Consider the following 16,494-nt stretch of genomic DNA (forward strand, 5'->3'; position numbering starts at 1 on the left):
ATATCTGTGCTAGATGTGATTAAAATAAACAACTCTCTCATCTTTGTATAACCCGTGCTGTAGCGTGAGCTCAGAAAACTCTAGTATGGAATTGAAAAGTAGAGACGGAGAGACAAAGAGGGGGAAAAAATACAAGAGAGAAGTGATGAAAAAATGGCGTAAAAAAAAAAAAAGAAACTGGCCAGTGTAGTCAGCCTGACAGAGTGCCAATCCTTCTCTTCTCACACTTCAAAGGGTACCTAAGCTTGTAGGGCCACATAGTGGGACTGCACATTCATGATGAGGGCTCCACAAAGCTCCTCCTGTCACCAGGCTGAGGGCCAGGGTGTCTCTCTGAAGTCTAATCTGCAGGGACGTAGCGCTGGGTAATCCCACCCGAAACCAAATTAAGTGCCATCTTTTATTTAGTGGAATACAGGTAACACACCTTTCAGCTGTGATGGAAATGTTTATGCAGCAAATTCACACATTGAAATATTCGCAGCATCACACTCATTCGTCCCGTTCTGAACGCAGATTTCCGTGTGTTTACATTAGTCATCACAACACCTGAGTTCTTCTCATCACTCTCCCTGTAAACCTGACTAGCTGCCTAACTCACAGATTGTCTGGCACTGCTTTAATCTGTACTGGGCAGGCCACCACATTTAGGTATATCATTTGATTTTTACTGGCGAGCTGCTATATAATAATACTATGACATTATAAATATAATGTCTGAACAAAAGACAAGAGATAGACAGATAGTGTCTTTGGCTATGTTTTGCTCAACACACATTTGCTTATGCTTATGTGCGTCATCCCTCCTTTGTTTGCCGCACAGTACCACTGACGTTATACTCCCTAGAAATAGATTTGCAACTTGTGCACAGTGTTTGTTTTACAACTATGGGTGGGTTGGGATTTGGTGGCATTATGACTGTAACAATTAGGAATGTGGTAAAACAGAAAACAGAGCAATATGAGAAGCAGCTCAAGTTCCCATTCACACTACCTACTCAAGAGTCTCCAATCAACCAGGGGCCTGCTTCATCAAATATGCAACATGCAAGATGCAATTTGCAAAATGAGATCGCTCACATTAATCGTTTCACATTTCTCTAATCAAAACTAACGCCATACTCATTAACAGACTCTTGTTACATGTTGACCTGTAACAAAAGAATTTCTTCCTGCCTAAAACACATGAACACACCTCTCGGCCGCAGAAAAATTTAATTATTGCTGCGAGCCGCACTTTGCCGCTGCCTGGTGTGAATTTGGCGTCAAGTCTTACTCTTTAGATGGAAATTCTTATTAGTTTTAGTCACATTTTAATCATTTTTATCCTTCATAGTTTTAGTCACGTTTTAGTCAACGAAAAGTCATTACATTGTAATCAACTTTTAGTCATTACATTTAGTCAAAATGTTTTCTCTCTTAATTTTGTCAGCTATTTTTAATTTAATCTCATGGGCGTTTCTCACAGAACGCAGTTTGCGCTGCACTCGCCGCAGGGTTCAACGCACTGCCCAAAGGTCAATCTGGCTGTTAATGCGCCGCACAAGCCGTTTGAAATAATGGGTTTCAGAGCGCAGTGCTTCTGTGTGAAAGGCCCATTTGTCTTAGTCCTGTGTCAAATGTCCTTTTTTTAGTCATCAGATTATATTGAACATTTCAATCAATCTAGTCTAACCAAAACCAATCATTTTGTCATTTTAGTCAATCTTATTTCACATCTGATGAAAAACACAGGTTGAATGATTAAGCAGCTTTGCTACTCCGAGTCCTCCTGTCTGTGCTCATTAGTGATTGAGAGCCAATCCGCACCGCCCAACATGCAAAAATGTGTGGTAAACAACCGCCCCAACCTGACCCAACCCGCAAACCTGATGCATTATAGTACCACATTTGTCAGAACTGAGACAAGAAGGACAGAGACGGACTGAGCAGCCACGTCATGTAGTGTGTGTGTTTGAGAGAGAGAGTGTGGGAGTGGGGGGGGGGGGTGAAAGGTGATAAAGTTTTTATTTTTTGAACTACATTTTAGTCTTGCCTTTTTCTGTCAACGATATTGCATGTTGATATCGTCACAGTTAGTGTTTAATGATGTATGTGCTGTCCGTTATCATCTCATCTTAAGGCCTTTACACACTATGGCTTTTATTGTGAAAGGTAAGAACTAAAGAAGTGGAATTGGTCCGCGCTGCCTTTGTCAAGGTTGAAAGGAGTTATAAAGTTTGCCGTCTTAGTTCGGACTACACATCCTCCGTGTTGTTGTTTCATAAATACAAGCGCAACTCAACCCGTTCCACACAGCATGATTGGTTGATGCCTTTATTTGCGTTGCGAAAACTCTGAAAATCGCTTTTTTTGCTGCGTAATATTTAGTTCCGTGTGAAGGTATTCATGACAAAAACAATAGTTTGAAAAAATACATTGACGTGCAATTTAATGTGTAAAGGCTTTGAGTCATGTAAAAAAAGGTCGTTGACAAACGTATTTCATCATAGTTTTCATTAATGAAATTAACACTGGTGAGTGACCTGTATCCGCAATTTGCAAGCAACAATCATTTGTGTTGATTGTGATGCTGCTACCATTTGCGAGTAAGCACTACTCACACATTTTGTGAGACGGGCCCTAAATTTTGCACGTCAGTGGACTGTGTGAGGTAACACGACGATCACAACAAAACCCTCACGAACACTGGGAAGAGTTACAAACTCCACACAGAGAAAGGTCCAGGAAATGAACCTCCATCCTCGTGAGGAAGATCGCCTACCTGGTGATGCTCCACAGGGGTTCAATGCGCTGGACTGTGGGGTCTTCTATGTACTCAAAGGCCAGACTCTCAGGAACTCTGGCTCGGTCGACACTCAAACTGACTTGCACCGGTCCGGCTCTCGTCACAGACGGAGCAGAGAAGCACACAATCGCCGACATGGTCCTCCTGGTGGGAGCACCAAGAGAGCGATTTATTCATGCCTTTGATTGTGACTCTGCCCACTCGTTATTGCAGTGGCAAATCCCTGACTTCATGCAGTCATGAGCCACGCACATTACCACTAGGGGAGAGGATTCATTATAGTCTGTCCCATCTCTTCCTCGTTACAGACACATTAGGGATGGAACACTGTAATTAGAGGGTGCTCTAGCTAATGGCTTCATCGCCTCACCCTCCTGACTCCTACCATGTGAGGCATTTTGAACTTTAAATAGATATCTATTAATACACAGAGAACAAAACCTACCGCTGTGGGTTTCATCACCTCCTCACAAATCATTAAGACTTTTCATGTAACGCACGAACACTTAATTGTATCTAAAGTGTGCTTCTTTAAATAGAGTGATCTCTTACTGTGTCTCACAGAGATTAGAGAAGGCTAAATCTTTGATATTGTGTGGAGGCAGACTCACTTTGGTGTCTGTGAATCTGGAGTCTAATGGAATGTAACATCAGGAAGTTTTGTTATCATCAGACTCACCTGTATAGCTCGCAGGTCTGATTACCAAAGTACACATTAACAGTGCTGCCAGCGCCCAAGTTCTCCCCGACAATGGTGACCTTAGTGCCCCCAGATTCAGGTCCTCTGCCTGGGGTCAGTGCCAGCATTGAAGGGGTCTGCAGAGAATCGAAATTCATTAATTTTTCATTCAACACAGATCAAACACAAAATACAGTGCATCTTATTAATCATCTATCGGCCTTGGCTGAATAAACCACTGTGGACAAAAGAGCTTCTTTAGGAGACAAAAATAGTTTAATGAAGTATGAACCCTATCAAATATGATTTAAAAGAATACTTATAATACAGAAGATAACCTTCAAAAGCCATTAGAACCATTTGAAACTATTAGAAAACACCTTGATAATGATGATGAACTCTCTTTTTAATGTTGTACTTAGAAAAATAAAATTCTTATTCTGTCTTCCTCTAAAGTTAAAGGTAGGGTTGGTTGTGCTGTTCAAAAACATTTTTTGTTACATTTGTTGAAATTCTCATTACATCCCGACAGCAATCAATAAATCAAATGCTCTGGCAAAAAAAAAAAATCCGGTATCTGTGGCTGTTGGAGGATTGTAATAAGCCGGTCCAATCATTTTATTTGGCCCGAATGAAACGATTACAAGTAACTACAGCCTGCCTGCCTACCTGCCTGCCTGCCTGCCTGCCTACCTGCGGGCACTCTGCCTGTGCACTCATTGCGCATCACCGGAGTCTTCCACAAGCTGCTAGCTTGACAGCTGCGAGTACTAACAATAGCCATGTTTGTTGTTTATATTCATAGACACTGTATATAAGATGTGGATGTAGTCACCGTGACATCACCCATTGTGGACTACGGTTTTGAAGCCTCGAGTTTGGCATTTTTGCCGCCGCCATCTTGGTTTTTGGCCGTCGCTATTTTGGTTATTTTTAGGCAACCAAAAAGGTTAGAATTAACTTTCATGAAGTGAAAACACACTGTGAAAGGATTAAAGATGTAAGACGAAAACACGGACAACTCCCAGACCGGACAACGCCGTGGTAGCAACCTGTCAATCACAAGGTAGCCACGCCCTAAAGCATACCCTGCTTTATGGTCTATTTGACTCTAAATGGGACCATAATTTACTAAATGAACATCAGGCTGTATTGAAGAAGACTTGAAACTAGTGATTGAGACCATCAACTCATGTTTACAATGTTTACTGAGGTAATGAATCAAGTAAGAAGTAGGGTCATTTTCTCATAGACTTCTATACAATAAGACTTCTTTTGCAACCAGAGGCGTCGCCCCCTGCTGGCTATTAGAAAAAATGCAAGTTTGAGGCACTTCTGCATTGACTTCACTCTTCAAACCCGGAGGTAGCCGCCTGTTTACGTTCATAATGATAATTTTGGGGGAGCAGCTTTGGAGAGAGTGACTTTCTTGCTAGATTGAGGGACTTTTGGAGCTAGTGCTCCTAGCTACTTTCATTGGAAAAGAGTTAGCAACACTAGGCTGGGTTTTTCGGCATTGCCTACCCTACCTTTAATGATTGCTGTGGCTTGAATAGATCAAATTGTTTGTTTTTTGGCTTTCACCGGCAATCACATTTTCAGCCTAATTAATTGCAAACACTTGATGTTTGCTTCAGAACGAATGGACAAAGTAAATGTGTCAGAATTACCACAAAGGAGTAGAGCTGGGAAGACTGCGCTCGTAGTTCTGGTCTGCATTCGCCAACACACAGCTTAACTGGACCTGGAGCGCTTCCTTTAGAAGCCGCAGCCATCTCACACACAATCCTGTCGAGACAAAACACACAAATACATAAATGTAGTTGCAAAAAAAACAACAGACATGCAACAGATCATCGTGCATACAAGTAATAACACAAGTCAGGCATACACACACAGCAGAATCACCGCACCGTATCACATTTGTTATGAATCGCACAGGGAGAAGATGGCCTCCACTGGCCAGTGTGATTGAGGCAGACTTTCATAGAAGTTGTGGGTCAATACAGAGGGCCATCTTTCTTCCTAATGGGAAACCTATAACAGCAATATAACTCAAATGATAAACTACACCCCTCCCCATCTTCAGCACGATTGCCACCCACCATTACCTCCGGTTGCCATGACAACATAGGAGTTTCTTCAATAAATCAGTATTGCCTGTCAGGTCAATAAGATAAAGTGTGCCATGAATAAGTCATTATAGCAACTGACCCCATGCTGAAATTAATGGTCGTAACAGTTGTAATGCCATGTTTTAAAGACTGTGTGTGCCAAATGAATGGCCCTGCCGAACGCACCGCTCTGCGCAAGAAACCCTGCGTTCCCCCTTTACAATAAGAGCACCCAATGCATCGTCCTTGCCCATCCCTTCTATTCATACATCACGAGAGTTTTCCAATTTTCTGCTGGCATGTTCTTTTCTTTTTCTTTTTTTTTTTTTTTTTTTTACAAGGATATAAATAAAGTCCCTGCAGCCTGAGCCCAATCGCATTACATGGCTGTGAGAGAAACACATGGCTAACAGATTGTCCCTCCAGTCAGCGACACGCAGCGCATTTCAATTACAGCTGTGCCGACAGCCTCATAACGACAACGACACAAAGACTGTCTCTTCCTTTGGCTCTGACTGCACCAGAGCAATGCAAAGCCCCCCCACAATCCTACAACCTGATGAGGCATCACTGGACTCCGGCTTATTCACACATTCTGCTAGTGACTGTGAGAAAAATGGCGTGAGAGAGAAATACTGATTTTTTTTTTTTCATGAGTATGCGTTTGCATCTGTACAGTATGTCCATGTACAGTACAGTATGAATCCATGCGTGTCTGGGCAGGGGAGGGGATGGGAGGGGAGGAGTGTCTCTTACTGTTCTGCAGTGATGTATCCGTCCTCCTGTGGGGTGCACTGCACACCCGCCACTTCCACGTTGCCCACCAGCTCAGAGAAGGACAGGCCCAGGTTCAGGCCCTGGATGGTGACCAGTGTGCCCCCCTCCAGAGGTCCTGCCACTGGGCTCACCTACATAGGAAGGAAGAAGAAAGTGATAGAAAGATGAAGAAAGGATTTAATGTACAGTGATAGGTTCTAAAATATCAGTTTTATCCATATAACTGAGCACAGTTTCGTTATGTCAAAGGTGCTAAATGAAAAACTCTTGGCATTAAAATAGCAGCAAACAACTATTTGCTATGTAAAGATATACAGTAGTGATGAAATGTCTTCCTGAGTGGAGAATGAAGTTGCTGTCCCTCTGTGTGTGTTGTAATCCGAGCTTCTCTGTGTTTTGTTGACGTAGCTGGTCCAGCTGCACGTGCATGTTAGTCCATGTGAGTCTTTCTGTTGTTCCCCACTGGCTAGCTCACGGCCGCCACTCTGCAGTGCTCTCATACGGCAGTTAACACTTATAATGCTGTCCCAAAAATAGACTGTATATAAAGATGGAGGACATGACAGCTCCCCAAAAGCGAAGCCAAAACATCTTGATCGCCCCCTGGTGGCTGGCTGCAGTATAGGTCATAAAGCCCACCTCCTCCATGTTAGCGGATGGGACATGGGCCAAAATTAAATGTTGAAGTGCACGTCACATACACTTTTATGAAAGATGGTTTCTTTCATTTTAGGTAGTTCTTATCACGCGGATATATGTTCAAGTGTTAATTTTTCTGATTTTCATGATTGACAGCTGTGAGTCTCTCTCGTTTACAAGCTGCGGCCGTGCTCTGCTCGCGATTGGTTCGGGCGGGTGACCTCAATACGGGGGCTCCACCGCCCGATTACTACTGCCAAGACTGGCTCCAAATAACGTCAAAATCTCAAGATGGCAGCTCCTGTATCCGGGATTATTTTGGCTTCACTTCTATACAGTGGGAGGAAGTGGAGACGCATCGTCCATCTTTATATACAGTCTATGGTTCCGACCCACATCGTCGTCGCAGAACGCCCCCCCCCACCCACCCTCCCTCCAGTACACCCCCCAGTTTAACACTCTTAGCTCTGTCAGTACTGTTGCCGTTGTTTTTACTGTTCTCACTGTTAGCACCGTTGAGAGCCATGTTGATAGCCGTGTGGAGCTAATCCCTCAATCATAGATATGCTCTGAATTTGGAATTTAGCACCTTTAACCAACTGTAAAACCTGCAATGCAAGTACAATTTCTGTACAATAAAACATATTTTTCAGTTAAAGGCAATATCCAGAGGATCCCATGTTCGAGAATAATATGCCATATAGAGAGTTAAACTCCAAAATGATAATTAAATCTAATTAGTTACAGTCTTATTTGAGAGTCATGGGGTTTAAATGGTTTTCCCAAACCAAGAGGAATATAATTATGGTGAAATGCAAATTCTTTATGAGCCCTGATCAGAAATATAACTGAATATTTGGAGTACTTTCTCAAAATATCAACTGTTACATTTCTACAAAAATACTGGCCTCAAAATGTTCATGGTTAAAGGACACCTACAACCTTAGCACAAAAATAGAAGTGCAAAGTGAAAGGCACCTGGGCTTTCTAGTAAGTCCAGTTTCCTTTGACGTAGCACTTCAACATGACCTGAATGGCTGAGAATCTTCACAGACACACTTCCCACAGTTTCTATGTAATCTCTATGTAAACATTAAGTCGATTTACCTTAAGTCACATACTGACAGGGTTTATTCAAAAAGCCTTGAAATCCACTATAATTCAAAACAAACTCTGATGAATAATGCAGTGAATAACAAAAACCTTGAGAAACCTATTCAGAGTGTAAAGTTAACCATCCCAGCAGGAAACCTTTGGACCTGCGGAGCAGAACAGGAGCAGCACTCCCTCCACTCCTGAGCAGCACTCGCTAGTTGATTCATTCTGCTGCAGCTCCTTCAGAAACACTAATAATGTGACGGGGACATCAAAGGCTCGCGGCTCTTTGAAGTGGAAGAGCCTTGCATCTCTGTGCCTGACCCACTGTGCCTCATTCAAGAGAATGAACAAGAGTTTGTGACATAAAAGATCCATCACCGCTCTCTAAACAGACTGAATTCGTTTAGCTGTCAAGCACTTAAGGTATTCAGCCAGCGTGGGATAAAATGGGAGATAGTCTCAGGTAAACAGGCGCTTGGATGGGAAATTGGAAGGTGCTATTCACATACTATCAGGAATACACAACAAGATGTCTATTGTTATTATGCCTCCGAGCCGGAGACAGCTGTGGCCAGAAGGCATTATGAAGTCATTCCGTCCGTCCGCATGTCCATTTTCATGAACACAATACGCCTGGAGGGAATTTCTTCAATTTTGGCAAGGATGAACTGATTTGAATTTGTTGGTCAAAGGTCAATGTCACTGTAACCTCACGAAACACGTTTTTGGTCATAACTCAAGAATTCATATGCTACCTATGACAATTTCACAAATGTCTAGAAGGATAAAATGATGAAGTGATGACATTTTGGACAGACATGGATGTAAACTGCAACTTGACTGGTTGGCGGAGGCGTACAACTGTGAGGCGGTAATTCTAGTTGGCCATAGAATTCATATGCTAATCATGACAATTTGACACAAATAGCCGCGAGGCGTTAATTCTAGTCTGATACTAAGAGCTCTCGTGGGAAGGCGTATAAATATCATGACATTACAAGGTCATTCTGTTCGTCATGACAAAACATTTTAGCCTTTTCACGTATAATTTGTACACCTCTTTTCACGTGTCATTTTTACGCCACGCAACAAAACTATGGTAACGGCCACAATTAGGTTTAGGCAACAAAACCACTTAGTGAGGTTTAGGAAAAACGCCATGGTTGGGCTTCAAATAAGTACATTAAATAAGTAAAATATGTATGGAAACAACGTAACAGAAGTACGGAAAACACGTCACTACAAAACACATCACTGACGTAACTTCAAAATAACTCAACAACACTTTGGGACACAAACACCGGTCTTTGTTCAAAGCCTTAAACCCCTAGACTCTTCCAGTAAAGAACAATAGAACTCAAATGGCTGTTTCTGGAAGTAAAAACTATTAATAATCTCCACAGGAAATTTGGTTATGCTTACACTATATAAATTATGTGTAGGAACAAAACTATGGTACACAATCCTGTAGAGTAGTTTATTCCCACATTCTTGGAGAAGCACAAACCTATCCAACAATCCTAAACTGAGGTCTACTAATCAGATATTACTATTGTACACCATGGTGACATGTACAGTATCTGTTCAGTTGGCAGCCAAAGCAGCGTGAAATAAAGCGCTTTCAGCTACTGTAACAACCAGCTTCACCTTGGTTTCCCCATCAGACACTTCAGTCAATGAGTTTAGCTTTCTTTTTATTGCTAACAGAAACCCCAAAACAAGACTTCCTTCCATCTTCAACTTCAAAATTTCTGAATAAATTACTACAATGTCATGATTGCTTTCAGCTGGTTTGCCCAGTTCAAGACTTCAAACTTTTATTACACTGATTTTCTGAAATATTGTTGGAGAAAAAATGTAAACCAGGTTTCACATTGCAGCTTTGTTGTTTTAATTGGCTTGACGACTAAGACTGAGAAATGTGTATAACACTCTTAACCCCAGAAACTGCTTGTTCTAAACAAAACAAAATTCTTGGTTAATTACATGGCTAGAGAAACTCACATTTCCCAATTCAAATACTCTATACCTTTAAGCCTGGAGGCTTGACTGACTGACTGACGGACTGACTGACTGACTGACTGACTGACTGACTGACTGAGGAACAGTTCAAACAAACAAACAACAAACCTCAGTAATGCGTGGGTTGGTACACTTGACATTCCTGGCAGAGAGGTCCAGCCAGCGGCTAGCATAGGGAGAGATGGGAGGACAGTGCTGCTTCATGGTGCACCGGCCCTCACCGCTGCACCAACCGCACTGGAACTTCCTCTCCGCCCGCAGACACATGCCACAGCTGTCCCGCTGGGCGCTGCACTTGTAGAGGTGCGCTGTAGGATAACAGAGGATATCTGGTCAGTTAAAACATCAAGTCATTTCACGTGTCAATATTCATGTTTTTTGAAGAATATCACTGCTATAAGTAGATTATAAAAGCAAATCAAGTCAACCAAAAAATATTCGGTAAAAAAGTGAAGCCAAAATATCCCGGATACGGGAGCTGCCATCTTGAGATTTTGACGTCATTTGGAGCAAGAGTCTGTGGGATTAGTGATTGGACGGCTGGAGCCGCGATATTGAGGTCCCACCCACACAACCGCCCCAGCCAATCACGAGCCGAGCACAGCGGCGTGAGACGTCTAGCTGCTAAGTTAGAACCACGGTAACTCTTTAGCTAGAAAGACACAACAACTAACCATAATATCTCTATAACTACATTTATGATCAGATTGACACATGATCTATTACACAGAATCGTGACGGTTATGGAAAGTTAAAGTTACATTTCCTCTCTTGTACAATTCCTGAGCCTCTGGCTGCGACTACTTCACTCAAAAATGAACAACTGAACATACATTAGCGTGACAGGAACTATCTAAAATGACAGACACCATCTTTGGGAAAAATGTATTTGACGTGTACTTCGACTTTGTTTGTCCCATGTACCATCCACTAACATGACCTATACTGCAGCCAGCCACCAGGGGGCGATGGATATGTTTTGGCTTCACTTTTGGGGAGCTGTAATGTCGTCCATCTTTATATACAGTCTATAGTCAGAACACATTCTTAAAAAGCAAATATTTAGAATGAACTCCAAAAATAACTGTCTACAGCCATGAACTTGAGATTTCAATTAAATTCTTAAAAAACATGTTTGTTTATATTCCTTCTTCCAAGTATTAAGAAAAAAGATGCCAAACTAATCCAATAAACCTTTCTTTGAAGTCTGTCTCCTATCCTCTCTCCTGTAAGTAGCCTATATTTATGCCCATATAAAGTAACTTACCTACGTAATGACAAGGCCTTTTTATAATTCATGGTCATGGCTGTGTATATCCTTGACTACGGGGATGTATTTAATGCACCACCCACAATGACAACTGACAAACACCTTTTCTTGCATGGTGATAGAAAGGAAACCGAGAGCAGCTACGAGCAAACATGAAGATTCACCCTTCACCCCGCCGGGCACACGAGTGATTGGGTGCCTTTTGATAACACTCCCTGCTATTGTGAACTTTCTCTCAAGGCCCTATGGGAGCCTTGAAGTGGTCTCTATGACCCATCTATTCCCTGTAGATTGAGCGCTTTACACTCCTCTGGTCTGGCAGTGATGGATGGCAGAGGCACCTTTAATCTTCTCGGGATTGTCGATGATGAAATTGCCGTTCCATACAATGGAGAGGTCCACCGCCAGGTCACTGATCTTCACACCCTCGTACATGTACTGAAAAGCAGAAACAGAGAGTAAGGGAGTGCGCTGTAAGTGGATGCGTAGAGAGAGAGGGAAAGTCAAAGCGAGACAGAGGGTATAAAAGATGCAGAGAGAGACAGAGTGGAGGAAAATGAGAGAATGAAAGGGCAGAAGAGTGACGAGGCTTTTAACCATCTGTCATTTCTGCCATGCTTGTCTGCTCCTCTCCTCTTTCACATGGAGGGGCGCAAACCCTGGCCGGGGTGGCCGATCATCCACATCTGAGGAAAATGGCCTTTTCATTCATTGTCACAGAGCAGCAAGGTGTGCTTCGCATCGAAATTTAGCCTGTGATTTGCATTGTGCAACAAAAAAGCTCCTGCATTCATCCCAAACCTGTAACTTTCTCTCAGTAACATCACTTTTACGCTTGGCGGACACCTAGATGTTAGTCAGACAATGTGCAGTTTACGAGACAAGGTTGTATTGAAGTCATGGCTGCCTTTTAACTTTAGCCAAACAACAATTTTCCCTCCCTTTCTTCCTTCCCTGTCAGTCTCCTTTCTCTCAAAATGCTTTGCACCTTTCGTCATCACTCTCACTTTCCCTTTCCTCCACTTTCTCCTCAGTATGCTCAACACCTCAGGCGGTACTCACTGATGTACCCTATGTACCTTGCCTACACAGCATCCAAGCTGTCTGCCTCATTTGACAGCTGTGAGACTCCCACTGGGAGTGTTTGAGGTCATACCGAGCTGTTCTGGCACTGCACGCTGGTGCTGTTGAAGCGCAGCGCCGTGACACGGTGGCTGACACCCTGCACGTGCACCACACACTCGTAGCCCCGCTGGCCCGACTGCGGCTGTGGAAGGTTGCGGGCCCTCAGGGTGATGGGTCGGACCTCGCCGGCCGGAAGGAGGATTTCCCCAGAGTGAAGGAGCTGAGGGCAGTCCTGTGAAAACAGCATGCAAATGCACGTAACTGTACTATTCACAGTACGAAGACGTGTTGATTCATGTTGTTCCTGCTGTTAAGCCTTAATATTACCCATGCATAATACATAAATGATATAATGTATATGTATGAGATTATCCATCTTCAGTATGTAGGTACCTATCTATAGTATATACGTTTGTCCATTCTGTATGCATGTAATCTGTATTAATACATAGGACTGTATAAACATGAAGGACTCATGTAGCACAGGGATTAACGGGGCAAACAGGATCGCTAATCCAAATATAATTTGCATTCATATTCTACATGTTAGACTTTCCTACCACAGTTAACTATGTAAGACCTTTTATGAAATCTTTATTGATCTATAGTAACCGTGATACTATTTTCTTTTTGCAGTATTTTGTAAACGTCTCATTGACCCAATCAGTAATGTTTAGCCAGCCGAGCGGTGTGCCTCTGGGCGAAGGCAATGAAAGTCAATCCACCACTTTGGTCCAGACTGAAATATCTCTAACAACTACTAAAATGGATTGGCATGAAATTTTGTATAAATATCCTTGGTACCCAAAGGATGAATCCAATGACTTTGGTGATCCTCCGACCTATCACCTAGAACCATCAGCAGGTCAAGATTTTCACTTATCCAGTAAAATATCTCAAAATCTACTGGATGGATTGGCACAACATTGTGCACAGATATTCATAGTTCCTAGACGATGAATCCTAATGACTTAGGTGAGCCCCTGACTTTTCCTCTAGCGCCACCATGAATTTTGTGTTTTTTTAATAAAAAGTCTCTACTATTTGACAAATTTCCATGAAATTTGGTAAAGACATTTATGTCACTCTCAGGAAAACTTGTAATAATTTTGGTGATCCACTGACTTTTCGATTATTATTGTGGTTGTTATTGTGAGCAATGAGCATGTTAGCATTTACCTCAAAGCACCATTGTGCCTTAAAAACAGCCTCATAGAGCTGCTAGCATGGCTGTAAAAACACACCGTCGCCAAACAGCCCGCGTCAAAACAGCCATCCCTATTATTTTCTATGTACACTGGCAGCAGTGCTCATTGACGCGCCACCCGGGACTCTTCATGCCATTGTAATATTTCCAGCCTCGCCGCCCCTGAAAATACGCATTTCTTTCCCAACTTGCTGTATCCCGGTTCCCGTAGCAACTCTTCTTCTCTGCTCCCGTAGCAGCTCGACTTCCGATCTCCTCGCTCACCTCTTGCTGTCTCTCATTTGTGTCGATGAATGAAAGAGGGAGTTGTTGAGGTCGAGAAATATCCCGAGCTACATGACCCACAATGGCAAAAAAGACATTGCCTGGCGAGCCACAGCTCTGGAGATCGGCTCTTCCAGTGAAAAATCCAGTTTAAGTAGTGGGTGTCCACACATGATTTAGCGAATGCAAAAGTGGAAGAAATAGCTTAACATTACTAACATTAGTAAAATTAGTAATAACACAATGCAAAAATACTCTTACACTACACCTCCTATTAGGAGTGGCACTTGACGTGCGTCATGTGACGCGCTGCTGCGCTGCGGCAGCAGTGTGTTTTCAGCTTTAGTCTGCTTGATTCTTTAGTGGGGCTATATTTTTACATTTAAATCATGGATTGTGCCTTTAAGGTAAAAGTGTCACACAGGGACAGATAAATGGTGCACTTGAAAGCTTCACTTTAATCAGCTAATGAAACCGTAACTCTTCACGTTAATGGGAATGTACTGTACCTCAGAGGCGTTGACTCGGCCCTCCTGGAAAGAACAGCTGCTGGGGTCGTGGGTGCACAGGTTGCGATATTTACACCAGTGGCAGCGAAAAGTGCTGTTTACACAGGACAGACACCTGCAGGAAAAAAATTAACGCTTTACTACATGGCATGCAAAATGTTAATAATGCCTCCTGTATATTGAGTTGCTCTGCATTTACATAATAGGTAAAAAAAAGATGAATCCCTCTTTATTTCCTACCCATCATCTACATCGTCCTCCTGGGTGAAGAGGACAATGATGAAGAATTATAGCTTTTTGCTGAATTTATCATGTGAGTGTGTTTCATTGATAGATCAGATGTCCCCAGACAGCAATGAATGGTAGTCTTTTTTGCCATTGAGGACAATAAATGACCTTAAGCATGAAATCTTGGCAGGAGAGTAACTATTCAAGTGTCCCTCTCACTTAAAGCACTCTTAAGCAGTTAAAAGTTATAAGTGTTATATCAAAAGATGAACAGGGCATACAGTGTCCTTGTCCTGAGCTTTTCATTTCATAATTCATTGAGGTTTTTTTGCAGACCCTTGCTTTATATATCTGAATTTTGACTAGAGTGGAAACGGTACATTTCACCCATCCAACTCTGGATTCTATACAAAACCTGAAATGAAAGTGACAACTGGATATTTGATGGGTGGAATTGCGCAACGTCTTTGGCTCCGATTCAGTGAACAGCAGCCAACGGTCAGCTGTGGATTAAAGTTGTGCTGAAACAACCCTGTTTTTTAATCACATTTCGTTCGGCAAACAGAGAGCTGATTGTGATACGACTTTGGGTGGAGGACTGAGAGGCGAAGAGATGAGAGGACAGAGACGGGCGATGCACAGCTGTTGATGTACCAAACAGAGCAGTTGGAGAGCTGGAAATTGAACATGTCCTATTTTCCTGTGGGGGGGCAACGCAGGCTTTGCTGTGTATAATAGAGGTGTACCACTGTGCAGAAAACAGATCCATGCACGATCAAAGTATGTTCTCCTTTCTTTGGTCATGCAATAAGATGAAACCATGAGGAAAACCTTGCACTCCAATATTGCGGCTCATAGTGAGCTACAAATGCCAATAAATGTAGTGCAGTACCATTAAATTTTGATATTAATTAGCTGCCCAGGGCCAGTACGGACATAAAACGTGTGTGAGTGTGTGTGTGTGTGAGAGAGACATTTGGGGGGGGGGGGGTTGGGTATTAATAGAACTGGACTGGCAGGGAGCTGCAAACACTGGATAATTAATTATGGAGGGTGATGTGATGCTGAGGTGATGGTTGTAGTGGGGGGAGTTGGAGGAAGAGGTGCAGGGTTAGGAGTGTGTTTGGTTTAAAATATTAATCACAGGAGTTCACAGGGTCACCCCGCAGCTAATGGAGGCCGTATTGGTGCGGGACGGATGTGATGAGCTTCCGACTGTTTCTCTCTAATGGCTTAATATGGTTATATTAGGGCATTCATGTCGCAGTCAGAGAGCGTTTTGAATAGGTGGTGAGTGTATCCACTGTGGGCTAATTTCCAGGGTTGGGCTATGAATACACCATCAATCAAATGTTCCCTCCTAGGGCGAACTTATTGTATATCCCTGAATCCGGCTTTTGTGCGCTTATGGTTGAGTGTAATTCACGGCACAGTTAAAGGTTAGTGAAGTGTGCATGAGACGCTGTCAGTTCAGATCTCAGTAACACCTCAAACAAGATAGGAAATATTACTTCCCCTCTCTTAACTATTCCTGCACCACTCACAGAATGTGGACAAAAAAGTAAAAAATTTAATGATGAAGGTATTTGAAGCAACTAATTCAACATTGTATGATTTGACCTTTCTGGAGCTTTGTTAAGCTGTGAGAACTTTTAAAGTTGCTGATTCGCAGACATCTTTTAAAGCTGCTAATTGGCATTGATCCTAATTAGATCCACCTTTTGTAGCGGTGTTTGTAATTGCTATTCAGATAGAAACACTCCTGTCATAGATT

The 16,494-nt window shown here is 42.6% G+C and overlaps 1 protein-coding gene and 1 long non-coding RNA gene across 8 annotated transcripts in view; one reads left to right on the plus strand and one right to left on the minus strand.

Moving 5' to 3' along the window:
• Positions 1-16,494, plus strand: part of LOC119489668 — a 125,289-nt gene that overhangs the window by 69,415 nt on the left and 39,380 nt on the right. The window contains exon 6 of one of the 4 annotated variants that reach the window (XR_005207228.1): positions 12,422-12,553. The exons of the other annotated variants lie outside the window; for them this stretch is intronic. This is a non-coding gene — a long non-coding RNA (uncharacterized LOC119489668). Of the gene's footprint in view, positions 1-12,421; positions 12,554-16,494 lie in introns of those variants that run through there. 4 annotated transcript variants of the gene reach the window in all.
• The window catches only part of LOC119489643 (plexin-A2-like), a 98,014-nt gene that overhangs the window by 26,555 nt on the left and 54,965 nt on the right, over positions 1-16,494 (minus strand). For 3 of the 4 annotated variants that reach the window (XR_005207225.1, XM_037772371.1, XM_037772380.1), the window contains 8 exons: positions 14,493-14,607; positions 12,544-12,744; positions 11,729-11,825; positions 10,226-10,425; positions 6,338-6,489; positions 5,138-5,255; positions 3,468-3,604; positions 2,765-2,932 (listed from right to left, as the gene is read on the minus strand). Coding sequence is in view for 2 of the 4 variants with exons in the window: in XM_037772371.1 (XP_037628299.1) it covers positions 2,765-2,932; positions 3,468-3,604; positions 5,138-5,255; positions 6,338-6,489; positions 10,226-10,425; positions 11,729-11,825; positions 12,544-12,744; positions 14,493-14,607 (1,188 nt within the window). In the remaining 2 variants the exon portion in view is untranslated. Of the gene's footprint in view, positions 1-2,764; positions 2,933-3,467; positions 3,605-5,137; positions 5,256-6,337; positions 6,490-10,225; positions 10,426-11,728; positions 11,826-12,466; positions 12,745-14,492; positions 14,608-16,494 lie in introns of those variants that run through there. The other variant, XR_005207226.1, reaches the window with a different exon arrangement.

Source organism: Sebastes umbrosus, chromosome 1 (assembly GCF_015220745.1).
Source record: "Sebastes umbrosus isolate fSebUmb1 chromosome 1, fSebUmb1.pri, whole genome shotgun sequence".
NCBI lineage: Eukaryota > Metazoa > Chordata > Actinopteri > Perciformes > Sebastidae > Sebastes > Sebastes umbrosus.